This window comes from Phalaenopsis equestris, unplaced genomic scaffold, assembly GCF_001263595.1.
Source record: "Phalaenopsis equestris unplaced genomic scaffold, ASM126359v1 Scaffold001289, whole genome shotgun sequence".
NCBI lineage: Eukaryota > Viridiplantae > Streptophyta > Magnoliopsida > Asparagales > Orchidaceae > Phalaenopsis > Phalaenopsis equestris.
In genome coordinates this window covers 171,199-191,018 of record NW_018165728.1, presented here as the reverse complement: position 1 = coordinate 191,018, position 19,820 = coordinate 171,199, and the positions used below count along the sequence as shown (strand labels likewise).

The 19,820-nt window shown below is 33.4% G+C and overlaps 1 protein-coding gene across 1 annotated transcript in view; it reads right to left on the bottom strand.

The window, feature by feature from the left end:
* Window positions 1-19,254: 19,254 nt before the first annotated feature.
* The window catches only part of LOC110033786 (DNA repair helicase XPD), a 63,823-nt gene continuing 63,257 nt past the window's right edge, over window positions 19,255-19,820 (bottom strand). The window contains exon 12 of the mRNA XM_020737880.1: window positions 19,255-19,490. Within this exon, the coding sequence (XP_020593539.1) occupies window positions 19,377-19,490 (114 nt within the window). The 3' untranslated portion in view covers window positions 19,255-19,376. The remainder of the gene's footprint in view (window positions 19,491-19,820) is intronic.

Below are 19,820 nucleotides of genomic sequence, written 5' to 3'. Positions count from 1 at the left end.
GACTATTTTTAAATTGATGGGTTTTTAGTTATTTTTGTTTTTATTATATTTTGTTATTTAAATGTAATCATGTTTTTAGGGTGTGGATGCAATGTGTTATTTTTATTTTGTTATTTTGGTTATGAATTTTGATTTAAAAAAAAAATAGACTTTAGTTATTTAAACTTGGTAGAAAAACTAGTTCTTTAAGAGCCTATCAATAAATCCAGACACAAATAAACAACATCGACCTAGAAAAGTGGGCAGAAATCTTATCGAACAAAACAACACAAGTAAAATAAAAAATGGGTATCCATATCATTGTTTGCTCTTGGAGATTTTGAGGGTCATCCTTGTTTATCCTTTGGTGGTTCATCCTTTGTTGTTCTTCCCTTGGATAGTCAAAATATCTATAGTTGACCAACTAAGATTGATATCTTAACTCTTACAGACTCAACATAGAAAATAAATATGTGTTTACTATAGCAGCCTAGGCTAGCTACAACGTTCTTTAAGTATAGTAAGTACATCTTAAGCTTACTATAGCCCAACAATGCAAAATTAGTAAATCATAACATTTAAAGAAATTCACAATTCACAAAAAGAAGGCTTATTACTTGTCTTAACATTCAATTTAGCAAGGAAAACTTGCCTTAATTAAATAGGATTAGCGAGCAAACAAGAAAAAAAATAATCACAAAACACAATAATCCACCCTCACATCGACCTAATTCTAATACTATGGTAAGTGCCTTAACAAAATTACTAATGTGTGTTAGTGAAGGGAAAAGGGGGTAATCATGATTAGGTACTTATTATTCAAGTTATAATGTTTTATTATTATTAATTAGTTTTTACCAAAATAATATTCATTTGCTTTTTTTTATTTTGTTTTGAATTTTTATGAATTTTATTATTTTCTATTGAATTTATTTTATTTCCTTAATTAAATGTTATACTTAAAGTTTTATTTCTAAGTTATTACAGTCATTTGATTAAATAAATTAGTTAAAGAAAAAAAAATTTAGTTAAAACTTTAAGAAATAAAATTTAGTTAAATAAATAAATATTTTAAAATCTTAATTTAAAACTTTAAGAATTTGATTTAAGATAAAGCTGACATTAAAACTTTAAGAAATATTTTTTTGGTTAAAACTTTAAGTTGTTTTCTATTTAATTTGTTTTATTTTCTTGAATATATTTAGAAACTAATAATTAATAATGACCATCATAAGTTTACAATTTAATATCCTATTAAATTTAGACCTTGTAAATTTTTCATAGTGATTTCCTTCAAAAACTTGGCCAATGATTTTCTTCTACAGATCCTTGAGAGTTCCATGTTTCCCTTTCTGTTTTAATAACCAGTTAACTAAGGAATTTCATTAATGTTCTAATCTCAAGATTTCTATAATTGTCATTATTTGTGCTTTGTGCCAGCTTCTATTTCTTTATCCTCTGTAATCTTGAAAATCTCTATCGCAGTTGTCAAATTACAACATTGCCTCTAGTTTTCCTTTTAGGGATAAACCCACTTGAAAAATTTAAGACTGATAGGACTCTCCGTATAAATTAGGGCAAAAATTTTCTTTTTATTTTTCTAAAGCAAACAATACAACTACTAATACATAAAATAAAGGATAAACACATATTCGAGAGGTAAGCGATCTCTCCCAATTCTTACAATTCGAGAGGCAAGAAGTCTCTTCCAAACTCTAGTCCAAAGACTCAAGACACAATCTTCTACATAGTCCTAACCTTAACCATATTAGCACTATTTATACTAAACAATAGTATATGACAAATGGTTAAATTGACCTTAGACTAATAAAGAATAAATTGCCCTTAGGATCTATCATAACATTACACCTATCCCAAAAATAAACATTTTGTTCAAAGTGGGAACAAAAGAAACTGCTGCTGAATCATGTTGTGTGGCTGCCGCTCATAAACTGGCTTGAGTCTAATTCTCGTCGTCAGCCCTTACACCCTTTTCATGGCCTTCTTCAGCTTCTCAAAAGTGTGAGTCGTCACTTTCCCTCACCGAAAGTTATCTTTCACTTTCCTTCTACGGTCACACAATTAAATCGTAACCCGTCACAAACATTTGGTAGCATCTTGCAATAAAATGCACTAGTGCGGTTGGATGCAACCCTCTTCCCAATTCCCACCCACCATGGTTCCATATTCCGGGTAGAAATCCTTCAAACTAATCTTCTTTTGCCTCCAATTGTCTGGGGTACCGTTTTGCCTACTATCACTCATTCCACTTGTCTAGATGTCATGATATTTCTTCCAAGTGATGACGCTCTAGTCTGCTTCCCATTTCTTTACTCAATCCCACAACTCGAAATTAACCTGAGTTAGTGATGCTACTCTAATATCGCTCAATCCTTTTGGTTTTTGTCACTCACATCTGCTCCAAACGTCATCGTTGATCTTGCTGTAGGTGGCGGAGAGTCTGTGTGGGACTCCACAATTCTTTATTATTTCTTCTAGAAACATGAGTCTCCCCTTCATGGACAAGTAATAATCTTCCATTCTGAATCTGATTTGACTGGCCACCTCTGCTAGTTTTTCCTCCAAAGCATCCACCATTTTAATCTGTCATTACTTTTGGACGGTTTTGAAACTCCCTTATGTCGCAACCCCATTTGATTCCTCAGTTATCTTAATCGCAAGGAACTTTGCATGTGATTTAGTGTGTAACTTCTGAAAAGACTCTGAACATCACAATCCTAGAACCCTTGTACGCGGGTTCAGAGAAGACATTGCATGAAACTCTAGAAAATCATGATAGGAACTTTCTGTATATGGGTCAACTATGAACTTCTGCATGTGGTGACCCTAGCATCCCTATACGTGTTTTACAAAGCAAATCTTCAGATGTTGCACAGAACTCTGGGAAGTTGCGATCCATTATTCCTAACATGGTTTTGAGTGCAACTCTGGATGTTGCGATCATTTGCAGGCCTTTGTTGCCTCTACGCTGCGACACGTGTGTCTCAATCCAGACGATGTCGTGATCCCATCATCCCCTTCCTAGCTAGCAACACAACAATCTATTCATTTCCTTCCTAGTGAGCTCTAATTGTGACTATATCGCACAACCAAGTTTGAAGCGACACATGATTAGGTCTTTCCAATAACATATTAGTCCTATTTATATTAAATAATAATAAATAATAATAAATAATAAAAAAACCAAATTACCCTAAGCTAATAGAAGATAAAATGACTCCTACTTATACTAAATAATAATAAATAATAAAAAAAACCAAATTACCCTGAGCTAATAGAAGATAAAACGACTCTTAGGCTAGGCACCGAAGTAACAAACATCTCCTGCTAAAAATATACATTATCCTCAAGGTGGAAAAAAATTATTATTGGATCAAGTCTTATAGTTTCCACTATCCATCACCATTTGACAATCCTCCTCATGAGTTTGAAATGTCATTTTGTGCACTTCCCTTAACCGCATCTGAATCAAATGGTGCACGACTTCCAGTCAAATTTGAGAATATTGCAACTCCAAATAGCTCATCTAGCAGCTTATCGATCGTCAGAATCTTTATCAATTATGTATAACATGTCTTTTCCATCTTTGTCACGATCTTGCTTATTATCGTTTGTTCAAGTCGTTTGAATATCGTGATAATTCATCCAAGTGCTGTAGCTTGAGTCTGCTTCTGATTTCTTTGCTCGATATCACAACTCTTAATCCACCTAAAACAACGACGCCGCCCTGATGTCAGGTGAATCCTTCTAGTTGTTGCTGCTGGCATCCGTTCCCTGCATCGTTGCTCGATCTTTTGGCAATCGTAGGTGGTTTTGTGTGAGACTCCACGATCTTTTTTCATCTTTTGATAAGATCCTTGGCATAAATTAGGGCATAACCAATTATTTTGCTTCAAGAACATCAAAAAGCTCAACACGTATACATAAAATATTTGATAGGATCCTTAGCAGAAATTAAGGCAAAACAAAATATTTTATTTCATGAACATCAACCAACTCAACCTAGATACATAAGATAAACATCTACAATTCGAGAGATAGGAAGTCTCCACCAAACCCTAATCCTAAGATTCACAACCGCAATCTCATGCATTCTTCTAATCCTAAGCATATTAGCCCTATTTATACAAAATAAAAATAAATAAAAAGGACTAATTTGCCCTTAATCTAATACAATATAAAATTCGTTGGGCTAGACAATGATGTAACAACACTCCCCTCTCAAAAAGACAAATTATTCTCAAGGTGTGAAAAACTGCTATTGAATCAAGTCGTATGGTTCCTACGACCCAATGTCATTTGGCAATCATTTCCATTTAATTAGAAATTTTTAGTGACTCTTAGGAGTTTTAAATATATTCTTGTGTGAATCCTTCGGCCAAATCCAAATCGGATGGTGTCTTGATTTCTGGTCAATCTTTGGGAATATCACAACCACAAAAGCTCATCCTGTAGCTTATCAATCACCAGAATTTCTGTCAACTCTCCATCATGTGTCTCCTCCAACTTTATCAACTCTATTCCTGCTTGTGTCCTTTTGATCAAGTCTTTCAAATGTCGTGTTATTTATCCCAAGTATCGTCGCTCGAGTCTACTCTTGATTTCTTTGCATAATACCACAACTCTCAATCCGCTTAAAGTAGTGACTCTGTTTTGATGTCATGTGAATCCTTCTAAATGTTGTTGTTGTCGTACTTTTCCAATGACTTCGCTCTATCTCGCGAGGTTTGGACGTGGTTGTGTGAGACTATGATCTTCTTCGTCATTTTTTCTAATGTCGTGAACATCCTATCGAACCACTCCTCCATAGATGAGAAATGTTTTTTTATTTCAGATTTGATGTGGCTCAAGTCTTCGACTATTTTTCTCTCCAAATAATCTACTTTCCTGGTCTTCATTACTGCATGTTCGATTTAAAAACCCCCTTACATCAGATGTGAGTTTCAAAATTTTAGTAAGTTGGTTTAGTGCTAGCAAAATTTTGAACTTCATGATCCTTGAATTCTTATACACGATTTGGTGCAGAACTATTTGAAATTGCGCGAAACTCTGAAAATCATATTTTGAATTCTTGAAGCGGGTTCAACACATGAAATCCAATTTCAGGTGACTGATGGAAGTTTCAGGTCTCTGTATGTCGCAATCCCTATGTTTGTGTCCCAACTAGCTATTTCTACGACTATATCGAGGCACATTGCAATCTGATTGATGCATCAAAGTTACACATCATAATCCCTGCTTTTCGCTAGCTTGATCGCTACTGTATCGCAAGACAGTCAACCACAAACCCCATCGACTGCTTTTCAAATCGCGATTGTGCAGCTGGGCACACTGTGAGAAATCAATCACGAGGTTGATTGCCAAGGTTGTAACAATATTTTTCTCCCAAAAAAGCACATTGTCCTCATGTTGGAAAAAAAACTATTGTTGGATCAAGTTGTACGGTTCTCATGATTCGTGGTCATCTGACAATCCTTTTCATTTAATTAGAAATTTGTAGTGACCCTCAACAGTTTGAAATGCCTTCTTATGCTTATCCTTTGGTTGCATCTGAATAGAATGTTGTACTGGCTTTTAATCATTCTTAAGGAATATCGCAGCCCCAAACAGCTCATCCTGCAACTTACAGATCACCAAAATTTTTATAAACTCCATATTATGTGTCTCTTCTATTTCTATCAACTTCAATCCCACTTTCTTTCTTTCATTCATGCAACTCGAATGTCCTATTATTTTATCCAATGATGTCGCTCGAGTTCGCACTTAATTTTCTCACTCACTATCGCGACTCCCAATCTACCTAGAGCAATGACGTTGCACTGCCTTAATACCACACAAATCCTTCTGGATGTTGTGCTGGCGTCCATTTATGAAGCCATCGCTCAATGTCACAGCAGTTGGGGGTGGTTTTGTGTGAGGTTTCACGATCTTCATCATTTCTTTCAAAGTCATGAATCTCCACTTGAACCGCCTTTCCATGGATGAGAATCATTTGTCTATTTCGAATTTGACGTGGCTCAACTCTTATGCTAATTTTTCTTCCAAATCATGTACTTTTTCCATTAGTTTCTGTCCTGTTTCTGAACTCCCTTACATTGGAATCACGAGTTTTAGAATATTTTTGATTGGGTTTGGCGTGCGCATAACTATGGACGTCTCAATCCTTGAATTCATGTATGTTGTTTGGTTCAGAACAATTGGAAACTGCACAGAATTTTGAAAGGCGTGATCCAAAAATCTTTTACTTTGGTTTGGTGAGGGAAATCCAATTTTAGGAGACTGATGGATGTTTTGGGTCTTTGTAAGCCATGATCCTTACATTAGCATCCCATCTAGCTCTTTTTGCAATTGTATCAAGGCACGCCATGATCCTATTGTTGCTTTCTAGTTACACGTTGCAATCCCTGCTTCCCCAATACCTTGATTGCTCCTGTATTGTTAGATAGTCTGTTGCGAAACCCATTGACTACTTTCCAGATCACAAATTTGTGGCTTGGGCACGCTGCAAGAAATCAAATAGGGGGGTCATTCACGAAGGGCGAGAAGGAGACGCTCGTCTGTTACACAATCATGTATTTGGTTATATCTCGACTAGGCATGCAGTGTTCCGTGATTCTTACCAGTCCTCCTGCACGCATGCACTTCTCCGCTTAGATAATGACTGTTTCATGATGCTAGGTCACAAAATAAGCACGATGCCTCTAAGTTGTGATCACATCGTTGATCTATAAGACAATTGTTTTGATACCATTTAATAGGATCTTTAGAAGAAATTAGGGCAAAACCAAATATTTTTTTTTCAAGAACATCAAACTCAACACGAATACATAAGATAAGCACCTACAATTCGAGAGGGAGGCAATATCTCTAAAATCCAACAATTTGAGAGGTAGAAACTCTTTAAGTTTCACGACCACAATCTTATGCATACTCCTAACCATAAGCATATTAGCCCTATTTATACTAAACAATAATATATAATAAATGACTAATTTTCTCTTGAGCAAATACAAGAGAAAATTATCCTCAGACTAGGCACCAGCATAACAATACTCCCCTCCTTAAATGACACATTGTTCTTAAAGTAAGAAAATTATTGATAGATCAAGTCGTATGGTTCCCTAAATCCATCGACATCTAGCAATCTCTTGTATTTAAGGCAAAAATTGTAGTGGCCCTCAAGTGTTCAAAATATAGTCTTGTGTGCATCATTCGACCACATTCGAATTGGATGGCACCCTAACTTCCAGTCAATCATAGAGAATATTGCAGCCACAAACAACTCATCTCGTAGCTTATCGCTCACTAGAATCTCTGTCAACCCTGTATCATGTGTCTTTTTCATCTATGTCAACTTCGATCCTACTTGCTTCCAAGTTGTCCAAATGTCGTGGCTTTTCTTCCAAGTGTTACAGCTCTAGACTGCTTCTGATTTCTTTGCTTGATATTGTAGCTTCTGATCCACCTAAAGTAGTGATGCTGCCCTGATGCAACACAAATCTTTCTAGTTATTGCTATTGGCGTCCATTACCCGACGCCCTCTCCCGATCTCGCGGTGGCTAGAGGTGGTTGTATGTGCGACTTCATGGCATTTTTCATCATTTCTTTCAGAACCGTAAATCCCCCCTTGAATTGCGCCTCCATAGACGAGAAATGTTTGTCCATTTTAGATTTCTCCAACTCATCTACTTTCTTAGTCTTCATTACTCCCTGATTTATTTCAGAACTACTTATGTTGGAATCACGAGTTTCTGAATTTTTGTACACTGGTTCGGTGTGCGTGGAACTATGGATGTCTCGATCCCTGAATTCTTGTATGTAGTTTGGTGCAGAACTATTGGAAGCCATGTGGAATTCTGAAAGTTGTGATCTGAAATCCTATAGTGGGTTTGGCGCGATAAATCCAATTTGAGTAGATTGATGTAATTTTTGCATGTATGTTCTCCGGGATCCTGAATTTGTATCGATCACCACTTCCCAGTTACATGTTGCACTTGTTGCTTCCTCGCTAGCTCAATCACAACTGTATCGCGAACCTCATTGATTGTTTTCAAGATCACAATTGTGTGGCTAGGGCATGCCATGAGAAATTGAATCGCGAGGTCGATCATGAAGGGTGCGAAGGAGATGCTTGTCCGTTGGCATAATCTTGTATTTGGTTGTATCATGACTGCGCTTGAAGCGATCCACAATCCATCTGTGTCCTTCATTGTACTTGTGCTTCCCCTCATGGATCGTGACTGTTTCGAGAGGCTAGGTCAAGAAATGAAGGTGGTACCTGCAAGTTGTGATCTCATTGTTTATCTACAAGACAAAATTTCTTTGATACTATTTGATAGGTTCTTGGGCAAAATATTGGGCAAAACAAAATATTTTATTTCATGAACGTCAAGCACCTACAATTCGAGAGGTAGGCGAGTTCCCTCAAATCCAACAATGTGAGAGATAGGAAGTCTTTCCCAAATCCTAAACCTAAGATTCATAACCACATTCTCATGCATACTCCTAACCCTAAGCATATTAACCACCCTATGTATACTAAGCAATAAGAAATAGTAAAAGACTAAATTGCCCTTATGCTAATAGAAGAGAAAATTGCCCTTAGGGTAGGCACCAACATAGCAATACTTCCCTCCCAAAAGGAAAAAAAATTGTTGTTGGATAAAAGTCATATGGTTCCCACAATTCATCATTATTTGAAAATTCTTTCCATTTAATCAGAAATTTATAGTGACCCTCAAGAATTCAAAATGTCGTCTTGTGCACATTATTCGGTCACATCCTAATCTGATGGTGTCCAAACTTATAGTCAATCTTAGAGAATATTATAGTCTCAAGCAGCTCATCCCGTAGCTTATTGATCCCTAGAATCTCTGTCAGCTCTGTTTCATGTGTCTCTTCCATTTCTGCCAACTTTCAATCCTGTGTGCTATTATTTGTTCAAGCAGTCTGAATGTCACAATTGATTTTATTCACATAAACTTTAAAATATTATTTTTGCCAAATGTTAGTATATTTTCAATATGGTGAAATCACTAAATTTTACATTTAGTTTAATTTTGAAATTTTTAAATTTAAGAAAGATATATATGTAATTTTAACAAATTCAAATATAACTTATTATGCAAATTTTCTTTTTAAATTGAGTTATCTTTTAATCACTTGATTCTAATTAACCATTTATACAAAAACTTTTGCTTTCAAGATTATATTTTATTGATTTTATAGAATTTGGAAATATAAAGATATGTATGTAAATGCTAAATTAAAAATATAGCCAATTCATTATTAAATAAATTATATTACAATAAATTGCTGATTTTATCATTTTAGAGGGTTTTCATTTTATTTCTTATTTGGTTTTCTTTGAAATTTATTATGTTTTCTATTTTATTTATCTTTTATTTCTTTTATTATTTTCTTGTCATTTTCATCCTAAAATTCAAATTACTAATATATTTTTGCTTCTATTTTTAAAAAAATTAGAGAAGGTTATTCATTTTAAGGACTACTTACCGTAAAAAATTTCATTTAATTTGGATTATTATTTAAGTTCTTAGGAATTATTGTGTCTTTTAGTGTTTTTATTTATTTTTTGAAATTGTGCTAATTAATTTCTTTTAATTTTAGGTCTAGATTGTTCCTCTTGATTATTTGATTATGTGGTATTTTTCTTTGCATTTTTTTTATTTTATTTCAATTTTTAATGATTTTTATAAGTCTTGTTAAGAAAGGCAAAGGCTTACCAAAAAAGGCTTGGGCATATTGTATAAAAAAGTGATCTTAATCTATAAGAGTTAAACGAAAATATGACGCTCAATAGGATAAAATAGAGAAAAAAAGGATTCATTTAGCCAACCCCACTTAGGGTCTGTCTGGGGAAGCTATGGTTGTTTGAAACAGCAGTTACGTAGCTGTTAAAGAAGAAGTTGTTGCTCAAAAAACTACGATGGTTATTACAAAAAATAAAAATAAAAAGTCAGACCACAGCTTTGTAGCAGTAACTGCAGGTAGCCAGATGATGTGCCCCTGGTGTGTGTTGTTTTTCTACGTGTTTTATATCAATTTTAATCCTCTGTACAGTGCCAAAAACTTGACTCATTCCAAAATTACACATTAATTTAGCTTTTAAAATATGCCCAAAAGCTTGACCCAATTTATTTTTAGCGGTTAAAATCTAAATGTTATAAAATATATAAAATAGTTCACATGCTAGAGGTTCTACGCAAGTACACTTATCGCTTCAAATAATATAAGGCTTTCTTTAAAAACCCCAATATCGATCCCACAGAGAAGAGAGGTAGGAAATCTCTTAGGTTAATTCTAATTTACTACTATCAGTCCTTAGTTTGAAAGGTTGATTTAAGTGGTTTTTCTAACAAACACTCCTAAATGTAAATCTTATGTTTAAAACAATCAACAACTACTCCTAAATGAAAATATTAAATTCAAATATAATCCTTTTTGGATGAATTGGTTTGAAGAATTTTGAGATGTTAAAAATTACTATTTTTATGTAATGAATTGGATAATGTATAGGAAGAAGATACATTAAATATTGTATGTGTCAAATAGGAGCAATCTTATTCTTTACCCTTTGAGAGTGCATAAAGAACATTGATTAATCCAGAGTTTGTTCCCTAAATTTGTGGTTAGGTTGAGAGGATATTGGCCTGCCACTCTAGAGCTCTCACTTCTCCCTCGCCTGAGGGCTAACAATCTCGCTTTAGTTTCCAAGCAACTGAACCAATTGTGAATTTTAATTTGTCACCCTAAAATTTCCAATTATGTGCCCATCAAAGTATATTTCCCTATTTATTTGCACTCAACCTCATGGACTGCATTCTCATTCATGAAATTGAATGTGATTCTTAATTTGTTGTAGAAAGCATAGTCCTTTTCAGATCTTATATTTCTTAATAAATTTTAACATTACAACAGACCTAAATTGCAATGTAAATGAAGTTCAAGTAAAAACCATCACATTTATAATTAAATCGTAAACTAACATGCATCCCAAAATCTTACACATAAATCCTACTCATTGCAAAAGAAAAGTAAAATGAAAACAAAGAGATAATCTTCTTATGCCACTATTTTTAAACAAGAAGAAAAAGTAAGAAAATTTACTCACAAAACACGAAGAAAACACAACGAAAAACTTCATTACATCAAAGTAAATCAACTAGATAACTGTTTACAAAATCATAAGATAATAAAGAATACAATACTTAGTTTTTCCCCCTTGAAAGAAAGATGAAAATTTCTTCCATAAAGTCTCACGCTGATACATGCAATGATAGTACAATTCCTTACAGATTCTCTCAAAATCTCTTCTCCAATATCTCTAGAAAAGGAAAAATCTATATTTCTACTCCTACTCTAAGATCCCTAACCATTCCTTTTGATTTTCCCCTCATACACACGCCTACATATCATTCATGAGAGGTGTCAACCCCTCTATTTTAAAGAGACAAAAATCGTCCTTTTTCTCAAAAAAGACATCTTTTCATTATAAGAGATAAATGTCTTCATCCAAGAGACATATCTCTTCATTCAAGAGCCTTTCCCAAGTCTTTAGATTCATTGAACCACTGCATGGGACGTTTGATTCACTTAGAGCCTTCTAAAACATCTCAAAATAGTCAAAAACTACAAAAATACGTCAAAACCCGTCCCTCGGACTCCGATGCCATTTTCTGGCGCCTCTGGCGTTGGTTCTCTAGATTTTGGCGCCTCTGGCACCACCCTGCAGCAACTCCACCATTTTGCTCCGTTTGACTTCGTTTCAGCTCTGGTTCGCCTCGTTTCAACTCTGTTTCGCTCCTAACAGATATACCTACAAGATGAGCATGAAAATAACTTTTCTTTAAAGTATAATTTCATTCCAAAATATGTGAGAAGTGTAAAGGAGATTAAACATAGAAAGATATTGAAATATGTCAGGTCATAGTTTTCTTTCTTGCTCGTTTTTTACTCCAAATTGCACTATTTTTTCTTCCTTCTCTTCAAAATTCTATTTCTTGTGTTTGAATCCAAAAATATAAAAAAATATCTTCCTTTAAAGTATAATATTATTAAAAATGTGCATAAAATGAGCATGAAATATACTCTAAAAATAGGTAATTTTCAGGTGCATCACCTGGTCTAGTTGGAAAACACAGTTTTCAGTTGCAGCTTTTTAAGAACGAAAACAAAACAAGAATTTGCCAAATAGGAAAAACAGCGGTGCGACACCGCATCACTGCCCCAAACTCACCCTCGGTGGGATAAAGGTTTATATTTGTTATGATTTTTTTTAATTTATTTAAATAATTTTAAAGGAAAAATCAAGCTCAATCATCAACTCAGCTCCGTAAGTCTGCCTCCTTTCCATGTGTTTCTCCAAGCACCTCACTTAAGCACATGTCATCTTCTGATTCATCATCAAATGATTGACAATGAATATGCTTAGGATCTAATGCACGCTAAGGCTTTTTCACGTTTCGTTCCGTTTCATCTCTTCCATCCATTACAAATAGAAAGCAATTGATGAAATTTGCTCATCGCCCCAAATGGGATGGTGAAACGGAGTTTTTCATGCAAATTTGCTTAGTCTGCACAGTTAAGCCTACATTTGTACGCTCCTTCTCAGTCAGAAGAATCTCTAGGTCCTTAACGTTCAAACGTATGATCAAAATCTAGGGAAGTAATGGTTTCATTCCTAGACAACCATTATTGAAAGCCTTATAGCTAATTTTGAGTTATACCTTTGTACCAATGATGATCCTCTTGTTTGATTGCTTTGGAACAATTATTTGGACTCTGTTAAGATTCCTCTTGATCCAATTTGAAGCTCCATAAGCTCTGTCTAAAACTTTGATCGGATCGTGGTTCGGTTTGGTCTAATAGTGGGTTCGGGAGTTTTATTCAATGGGGAAATGATGGTGGAGTGCAATGCAGAAAGCTTAATGAAGCTTTGGTTGGGAGAATTAGGTTGTTGTTTGGTGGAATCGAAAAGATCATAGTTTTGGAAGTGAAATTTGTAAAGGAAATAGTGTTAGAATGGCTCGAGATTGGCACGGGAGATGGCTAAGGACTTGGAGAATAAAATGGGACTAGTTTGAGGTTGAATTTTAGCAACCAATGAGTTTCAAAAACTTGGAATGGGGAGCTCAATGAGGCATTTATATGTTTCGGGTAGGCTTGGGGAGGGCTCAATTTCTGGCAAAAAGAGGTTGGGCGCCAATTATTAGTGACAAGATAATGTGGCATGGTCAAAATCTTGCCTCTAATGAGGGTGACCCATGTGGATTGCCACTTTTGATGTTCCTATAATGGAGGAGTGCTACTTGTGCTTAAAGGTTTGGGTAGCTTTCAATGGAAGAAACAAGTTTTCTTGGATTGAGCTTAAGTGAACTTTGAGTGAGCTTAAGCTGGTGAGTCAATGGGAGTGTGTCATGTGGAGAAAGCGCCAAGTGGAGGGGCTCGAGTATGCTTGATTTGGCTATGAAAGTAGATTTGGCTAGGTTAGGCTTGGATGTGGTGAGTCTTGAGCTAAGCTTAAGTGAACTTGTGTGAAGGTGGCTTAGTTTATGGTAGCTTGAATGCATTTTGATCCAAGTATCTAAGGTAAAAGGGTAGCTTAAATGCATTTTTAAGTATATAGGAACTCAACTTAAACTTCAATAACTTAACCTTAGTCAACTCAACAAAAAATGTTAAGAATTAAAATCAAGTACATAAAACTAAAAGGAGTGAAAGTTTGGTTTGAAATTCTTGTTTTAGGTTTCAACTATTTATTAGTTCCTTAGGGAAGCCTCTAAGAAAGCTTAAGGTTAGATCTTATGTTCTAAGGGATAGAGAGAAAGATAGACTTCATAAAAAATGAGGTGAACAAATAGACAACATGATTCTATGATAAATAAGATTTAAATTTTGAATCTTAAAATTTTGAAATTTTGAATTTGCATAGAATCATGTTGTTATTTGGTTCCTGAATCAGACCATGTTTTAGATTAGGTTTGAGCAAAGTATATGCAAGGTCTATGGATTATTTAATGGGTGATATTATGCAAAAGATATTTTAAACTTTGTTTAATTTATTTTGGGTATGATTTGAAGGTACATGGTGCTTTATTTATTTATTTATTATGTAGGATTTGGATTTCTTTAGTGATTGGTTTGAAGGGTTGAATTTTGAATCTAAATTTTATTGGAGTTCGAGTGTTATTAGTGACTAAATTTGAATAAAGTTAGGTGTTATTCGTGTGAGATTTGAACTAAATTAAAGATTGGTTTTGTGAAAGTTTGTAATTGATTTGCAAAATGGTTTTGACGTAAATTTATGATTTGGATGGATAGGTTTTATGCACGTTTAAACTTAATTTGAATTAGATTTAAATTTTTGGTTTGGATTAAGTTTGCCGTTTATATTGAATTTATGATTCCATATTCATGCTTAAGTTTATATACATATACTAGTGATTGAATCATGTTTAATATGATTTAACATTTCATTAATTTTGAATTTTATGTGTAAATGTGATTTAAGTAGATTAAATTTTCATTTTATCTTTTCATTTCTTTTAGGTTTAGCTCAAAGATAGTTCAAAGTAAAAAAAACCAATTGTGGTTACGTTAACCTAAAAGAAAGAGCTAGAAAAGAGATCAAGATTGTTCAGGTAGGTTCAATATAGTTTTTCCTAAGTTGACTAAATCGAAGGGTAGGCTTAACCAACCTAGTTCATAGGGCAAGCCAAGGGTTTCAAATGTATTTTAAGTCATGAGGAAAGACTTTAAGCTCAATAGAATACCTTAAATCATATTAAAGACTTATGGGGTACTCAACCTCTATATTTTCGATACCCTAACCATAGTCAACTTAACATCAAAAGTATGTGTTAAAGATTAAGTCATGTGTATTTTAAACAAAAGGGAGGTAAATATTTAGATTTAATTCTAATTTGGGTTCCAAACATCAATTGATTCTCTTAGATAGTCTTAAAGGAATTCATAATGCAAGATCTTCAGATCTAAATATGATTTGAAAAAAAAAAAGGATATAGTCTACAAAAAAAATGAGGTCAATAGGGATAAAATATATGAAGCATATTTTGGCTTCACAGGTAAAATTTATTAAAGACTTCAATTTATGAGGATAGAGGATATAGTCCACAAAAAAAATGAGGTCAACAGGGATAAAATATATGAAGCATATTTTGGCTTCACGGGTAAAATTTATTAAAGACTTCAATTTATGAGGATATCTCATTGTATACGAACAAACAAAGGACTCATAAAATTAAGCATCATTATAAGAACACTCTTAATATATGTGAACCTTTATAATTTCACACTAAGAGAAGTAAAATTATGAATTCCTGCTTAACATGGGATAAGCTAAGCTAAAATAGATAAAATAATATACATTTAGTTAGATCATTAGAATTTGTATCAAAGTTAGAACTTGTCTAGTATGATTTGTAGTTTGAGGATTAACCATGCAAAAGATGCAAAATTTGTGATTTCATGAATTTAAAGAGGTTCGAAGAGGCAAAAGATTGATTATTGGGTTGAAAGGCCTAAGTAAGTGATTACCTTCCTTATAAGCTTCTTTGATGAAAACTTTTGGAAAGGGTGCATGATAAAATCAAATCCTAAATTAAAAATGAAAGAATGTTGATTGGTCTTGTAAGGAGTTGAAACTGAATATATGTGATGTCGTTTAATATAATAGGTAATTTTTTTCATAAGATCTATAATAAAGCATGCTCATATGGGAGCACACTTAAGAAGTGACACCTCTTAGGAAGCTACATTAGGAAGGGTAAAATTGTGAGGTTTAACCACATGGACTAAACTAAAGAACGTAATACCACACATAAGGTAGTTTAGGTCCTTGAATGATAAAATCAAATCCTAAATAAAAAATGAAAGAATGTTGATTGGTCTTGTAAGTAAGGAGTTGAAACTGAATATATGTGATGTCGTTTAATATAATAGGTAATTTTTTTCATAAGATCTATAATAAAGCATGCTCATATGGGAGCACACTTAAGAAGTGACACCTCTTAGGAAGCTACATTAGGAAGGGTAAAATTGTGAGGTTTAACCACATGGACTAAACTAAAGAACGTAATACCACACATAAGGTAGTTTAGGTCCTTGCAAAAATGAACTTTTTTTAAGGATATATATACATAGGTTCTATGAAATGTAGTAAGATGTCTCATTGTCATATGTTTGGCATTTGGTCAGCATTATGGAGGGGTGTTGATAAGACTTATAAACACAAGAACATCTTATATGGTGGTAATTAATAAATTTATATAGTTAAAGTTGATGATCGATGTTAGTTAATGTTAGGTGATGGGCAATGATAGAAGATAATGAAGCTAATCAAGATGGAATGAGTAGCTTTAGGAAATTGGCTGATCCCAAGCAATTAAAGGGATTATAGTGATTTTTTTTTAAGCAAAGACTGAGTCATGACCCAAAAAATTGGTGAAGGAGCCCAATAAGTAGAAAACCAATGATGATCAACTAGTGCTTCTAGAAAGTGATTACAACTTTAAGATTTTCTAATTTCTAATTTCTATAGTATGAGAAATTTTTTTCCAAAATCTATCATAAATGTATAAGAAAATGATTTATTTATTCATTTCACTAGGAGCATCTAGTCTTTTTTTAATCAAAACACACCCAATCAAAGCCCATTTTGAAAGATTCAAATTATTCTCTTTTATGAAAAAAATTGATTGGATGATCCTGCCATTGAGAGAGCTGGAGGGATTTGCCCATACTAGGACAAGGGGGGCTCAAGCTACTGGCTAGGACTTGACCAAGACAGTCTATTGATGTTTGTCCTTGGCAAAATTTCCAATAAACTAAAAATGATACCATTTTAATTTTTTGACAGCATAAATGCAATGGATCCAAATTTGAATAGTTGGACTGTTCATAATAATTCATAAAATATTGTATATCAAATTTAGAGGTATTAAAAAATGATGAACAAATACAACACTATGAACAAATACAACACTATGTAAAATATTTCTCTATAACTGCAATCTATCATTAAAATATCTCATAAATTGAAGGCATATAAGATTCACAATAATTGCAATAAAACATTGAAACTTCACTTGAACTGTCAAAAAATATAGCAACAAAGGCAACAATTTATGAGGCGAAACAGTCGATTTTTTTTCGAGCAAATAACGTGAAAATTGTTGATTTATAAACGTGAAAGAAACCCTAAAACATTCCAATTCGATGCAACAAATTGTGCAAATTCATATTCATTTCCAAGCTATAGAACAGCAAGTGAAGATTAATCATAGAGAGTGTGCATGCGAACAAGCGAGTCAAAAATTATTGCTTTTCATTTACCTGTTAATAAGAAGGAATAACAGGAAGCTACATTATAATATTGCTTAGATCTATTGATCAATGATAGGCAAGGGCTATTTCAAACCTTTACTACTGATTTTTTTTTTTTTTTGGTTTTAGAGAACAAGTGAAACTCACTTTTGACCAAGTTATTAATAAATGAAATATACAAGCTATTTTCTCTAAAATCAATCAAAACTATATGAACAATTATAATTTATCATAGTCAAAATTTTCAAGCATTTTATATATAATTGTAATCTGATTCATAATACTAATTATTACTTAAAATATGATTATTTTGATTACTCTTAAATTAGTACTTGTCTGTGAAAATCAATTAGTGCTTATCCACATTAACTTTATTTGATATCATTTTGTAACTTTTTAATCGTATGAAAAAACATTTTATTATTTATTTTTAATAATTTTAAAAATAATTATCACTATCAACTTTTGTTGGTAAAAATTCTGTCCAAACTCCGAACATAGCTCTACGTGCAGACTCCAATAATATGTATCACATGTGCTACATCGCAGAGGTTATTTCTGGGTTATTGAAGTGAATGAAAGCTATTTCAAGGTTATTTTGGAGTTAATGAAGAGAAACTCACATACTCTACTTTAATAACCCTGAAATAACCCCAAAAGAATCTCTGTGATTTTACTTCAATAACCCCAAAATAACACCGCGGAAATTATTTTAGAGTTATTTTTGAATTATTTCAGGCTTATTGAAATGAAATATATGAGTTTCTCTTCAATAACCTCGAACTAACTCAGAAATAACCACGAAATAACTTCCACAATATTATTTCGAGGAAGTCATTTCGGTGTTATTGAAGTTGAACCACCACGAAAATTATTTCGAAGTTATTGTGGAGTCGCAGTTTCACTTTAATATTTTTTTAGGTGGGTCTCATATAGCACACATGACAGTATATTACTGAGAGTTCGCATATAGAGCTAAGACCGGAATCCGTAAAGAAAAATTTTCCCAACTTCTGCCGCCACTAGTCATCACCTTGCCAGCCGCCATTCCTCAACAGCATTTGTCACCACCATACAAAAATCAATTTTATCTGATATAACAGAAGAAATAACTAAAAATGATGAAAAAATGCTGGGAAATAAAAAAAGAAAAAAAAAAGCAAGTTATAACAGCATTTATTCGATAAACAAACCATTTCCTGCTATGATCTTCGACGGAATATATGATGATTTTTTCAGAACATGTCCATAGTGCTGGGGACCATTTTCTCCAGATCGTCTTGCGATAAAAGGGTCTTCTTGCCGCCGCCACCTGCCTTGTCATAAGGCTGCGCCATTCTCCTCAAGAACTGATCATCCGGATGAAAGAAATATAATTAGTACACATGACCTAAACTTCCAAAATAAATTCAGAAGTATATTATATAAATAATTTAAGCTAAATCATGTTTTTTTTTTTAATTTTTATTTTAAGCTTCATCATAACTTAATGGTAACATAAAACTAATTTCTATTGATTTGTGGTCTTTTTGTTGCAGCAAAAAAGATTATGCTTGAAATCTTATTATTCATTTGAAAAGAATTTATGCTCTTATGGAAGGTATATTCAGGTCAATTGGCTCTATATTCATCGAGGAGGCAATAAATGTGCGGATTGGGCGGCAAAGCAAGGTTTGAAGCCTCAAAGAGCGGGTTTTTTCTAACGTGTTCGGTCCTTGCTTGTTTGGTTTGGGGTGACATGCTTGATACTCCTTTTATTCTCGTGGTTTAGTGTGTCTTTTTTATTTTCTTGTGTGGGTTGTTTGTGGCTTCAAGTACATATATATATATATATATATACATATATATATAAAAAATCAATTTTATCTAATATAATAGAAGAAATAACTAAAAATGATAAAAAAATGCTGGGAAATAAAAAAAGAAAAAAAAAGCAAGTTATAACAGCATTTATTCGATAAACAAACCATTTCCTGCTATGATCTTCGACGGAATATATGATGATTTTTTCAGAACATGTCCATAGTGCTGGGGACCATTTTCTCCAGATCGTCTTGCGATAAAAGGGTCTTCTTGCCGCCGCCACCTGCCTTGTCATAAGGCTGCGCCATTCTCCTCAAGAACTGATCATCCGGATGAAAGAAATATAATTAGTACACATGACCTAAACTTCCAAAATAAATTCAGAAGTATATTATATAAATAATTTAAGCTAAATCACTTTTTTGAAAATTTTATTTTAAGCTTCATCATAACTTAATCGTAACATAAAACTAGTTTCTATTGATTTGTGGTCTTTTTTGTTGCAGCAAAAAAGATTATGCTTGAAATCTTATTATTCATTTGAAAAGAATTTATGCTCTTATGGAAGGTATATTCAGGTCAATTGGCTCTATATTCATCGAGGAGGCAATAAATGTGCGGATTGGGCGGCAAAGCAAGGTTTGAAGCCT